Genomic DNA, 1,582 nt, shown 5'->3' with positions numbered 1-1,582 from the left:
GAATAGGCCCGTGGGGCTCGTCGAAGACCGTGACGATCTGACCGTCTAGGACACTTCACACGAATAACTACTTTCGCAGTACTAGAGGCTCCAGTGTGAACTACAAGATGCGTGTCACTACTGATAAACCAAACATCCTCGTAATGGCAATGTACGCACGTATGTGAGAGCGTTCAGAAAGGCTCTTGAGAGATTCAACTAACATCTCGTTGTACAAAAGTCATGCTTTATCGCAGAGGCCCAGCTGGCCTCAACGTGTCGACCATGAGGGGCCGTTCTTGTGCTCCCGACATCGGTGATCGTGCATCGTGATGCTCTGTATCCATAGACATACACACGATGCCAATACATGCTACGGCAAGGGCTAGCATGAAACACGCCACGTTCTTCGGTACCTAGGACAGACCAGCGTATCAGAGTAATATCCAAAGTGCGTTGAGACGGAGGTGTGGTATGAGCTCAATTCTATGCACTCACACGGAGGGAGGCCGACAAAGAGCGGTAGCGAGAATATGACCCCAACCTACTTCTAAGAAGCATGCAGCGCCGAAAGAGACCATGAATAGCATAAGTAGGATTTGGTAGGGAGGTATACACACAACTGCATCGAACTGTCTCATCATCCACGACATGAATGTCAATTGCATTAGTGATGATATTATCACCACGCTGAAGCATAAATATGGCTGGTACGCTGAAATCCAATGTCACAGTAAGAAACATACAAAACGAGGATAGCCTACCCGCCAGACCTTCCACTGCGATGTACTGCGCACCGAACTTCCCAGCAAGAGCTGTGACTGCCGATTGATATCCACCAAGGAAGGCCAGGGCAAGGAGGGCCACGGCACGACGGAGTCGACGCTTATGGACCTTATAATGGATTCAATTACATTGAATCCAAACAGGTAGTGGATGCATCACCTGGGAGTGGCTGACAGGAATATGATCATCGATAGCGACATGCGTCTTCATAGACCATTTCGATACTGTGAAAGCCAACAGATAAAAAGGAAACGTCGCCGCTAAACAGAAGAACACTACTCGAATCGATATGCTCTCGGATTTCAAATCCAGAGGCCCTGAGATCGATCCCGGTACCTTACCAACAAAAGTGATGAACCTTGCACTTGAGAGCAGCCCTGCTATGCTTTGATCAGAACCTTGGTCGTCGGAGGACCCAAAGGCCATAGCTGATACCGCACCCACTACTATCAATATAGAACCGATAGTCTAAGATGGACACAGTAGGACGACGTATCGATGCCACCAAAATGCGCAATAAACCTTGTCAAATTTAACGCCTACTGCAGTTCATCGCATAATGACTGTCAGAGCTGATAATAATATTTCCTGAACTGCTCACTGCAAAATCAACGGCAATAAAAGTCCCTGTATGATGATACACTCCCGTTATGCGCATTATTACTTGTGCTCTAGATAGACCCTCCCCGAGCATAACACGAGCTACTGCTGCATTGGCTGGCACAGTCAGGCCCGAGGAACATGCTCTAATGGACATCGAGATATAAACCAAAGACCAGAAGTCGAACACTGCTGACAGTATGTAGAATATTACAGC

The 1,582-nt window shown here is 47.7% G+C and overlaps 1 protein-coding gene across 1 annotated transcript; it reads right to left on the bottom strand.

The window, feature by feature from the left end:
• Positions 1–145: 145 nt before the first annotated feature.
• On the bottom strand, positions 146–1,554 carry Pmar_PMAR011214 (hypothetical protein). Its single transcript, XM_002775714.1, has 6 exons — positions 1,430–1,554; positions 1,107–1,233; positions 925–1,025; positions 744–873; positions 528–694; positions 146–395 (listed from the first exon to the last, which is right to left on the bottom strand). Exons 1-6 carry the CDS (start codon positions 1,520–1,522, stop codon positions 228–230), a joined length of 786 nt encoding a protein of 261 aa, XP_002775760.1. The 5' UTR covers positions 1,523–1,554; the 3' UTR covers positions 146–227.
• Between the last annotated feature and the right edge of the window lie 28 nt (positions 1,555–1,582).

Source organism: Perkinsus marinus (assembly GCF_000006405.1).
Source record: "Perkinsus marinus ATCC 50983 genomic scaffold scf_1104296955644, whole genome shotgun sequence".
Taxonomy (NCBI): domain Eukaryota; phylum Perkinsozoa; order Perkinsida; family Perkinsidae; genus Perkinsus; species Perkinsus marinus.
This window is presented reverse-complemented; position numbering and strand designations above follow the sequence as displayed.

Bases quoted from the DNA above. Each gene is read 5' to 3' on its own strand.
- Pmar_PMAR011214 (XM_002775714.1), bottom strand. From the start codon at position 1,522: ATGTCCATTAGAGCATGTTCCTCGGGCCTGACTGTGCCAGCCAATGCA. The intron at 1,234-1,429 runs GTAATAATGCGC...TGTCCATCTTAG, and splicing joins AGGGTCTATCTAGAGCACAA to ACTATCGGTTCTATATTGAT. The intron at 1,026-1,106 runs GTAAGGTACCGG...TCTTCTGTTTAG, and splicing joins AAGGTTCATCACTTTTGTTG to CGGCGACGTTTCCTTTTTAT.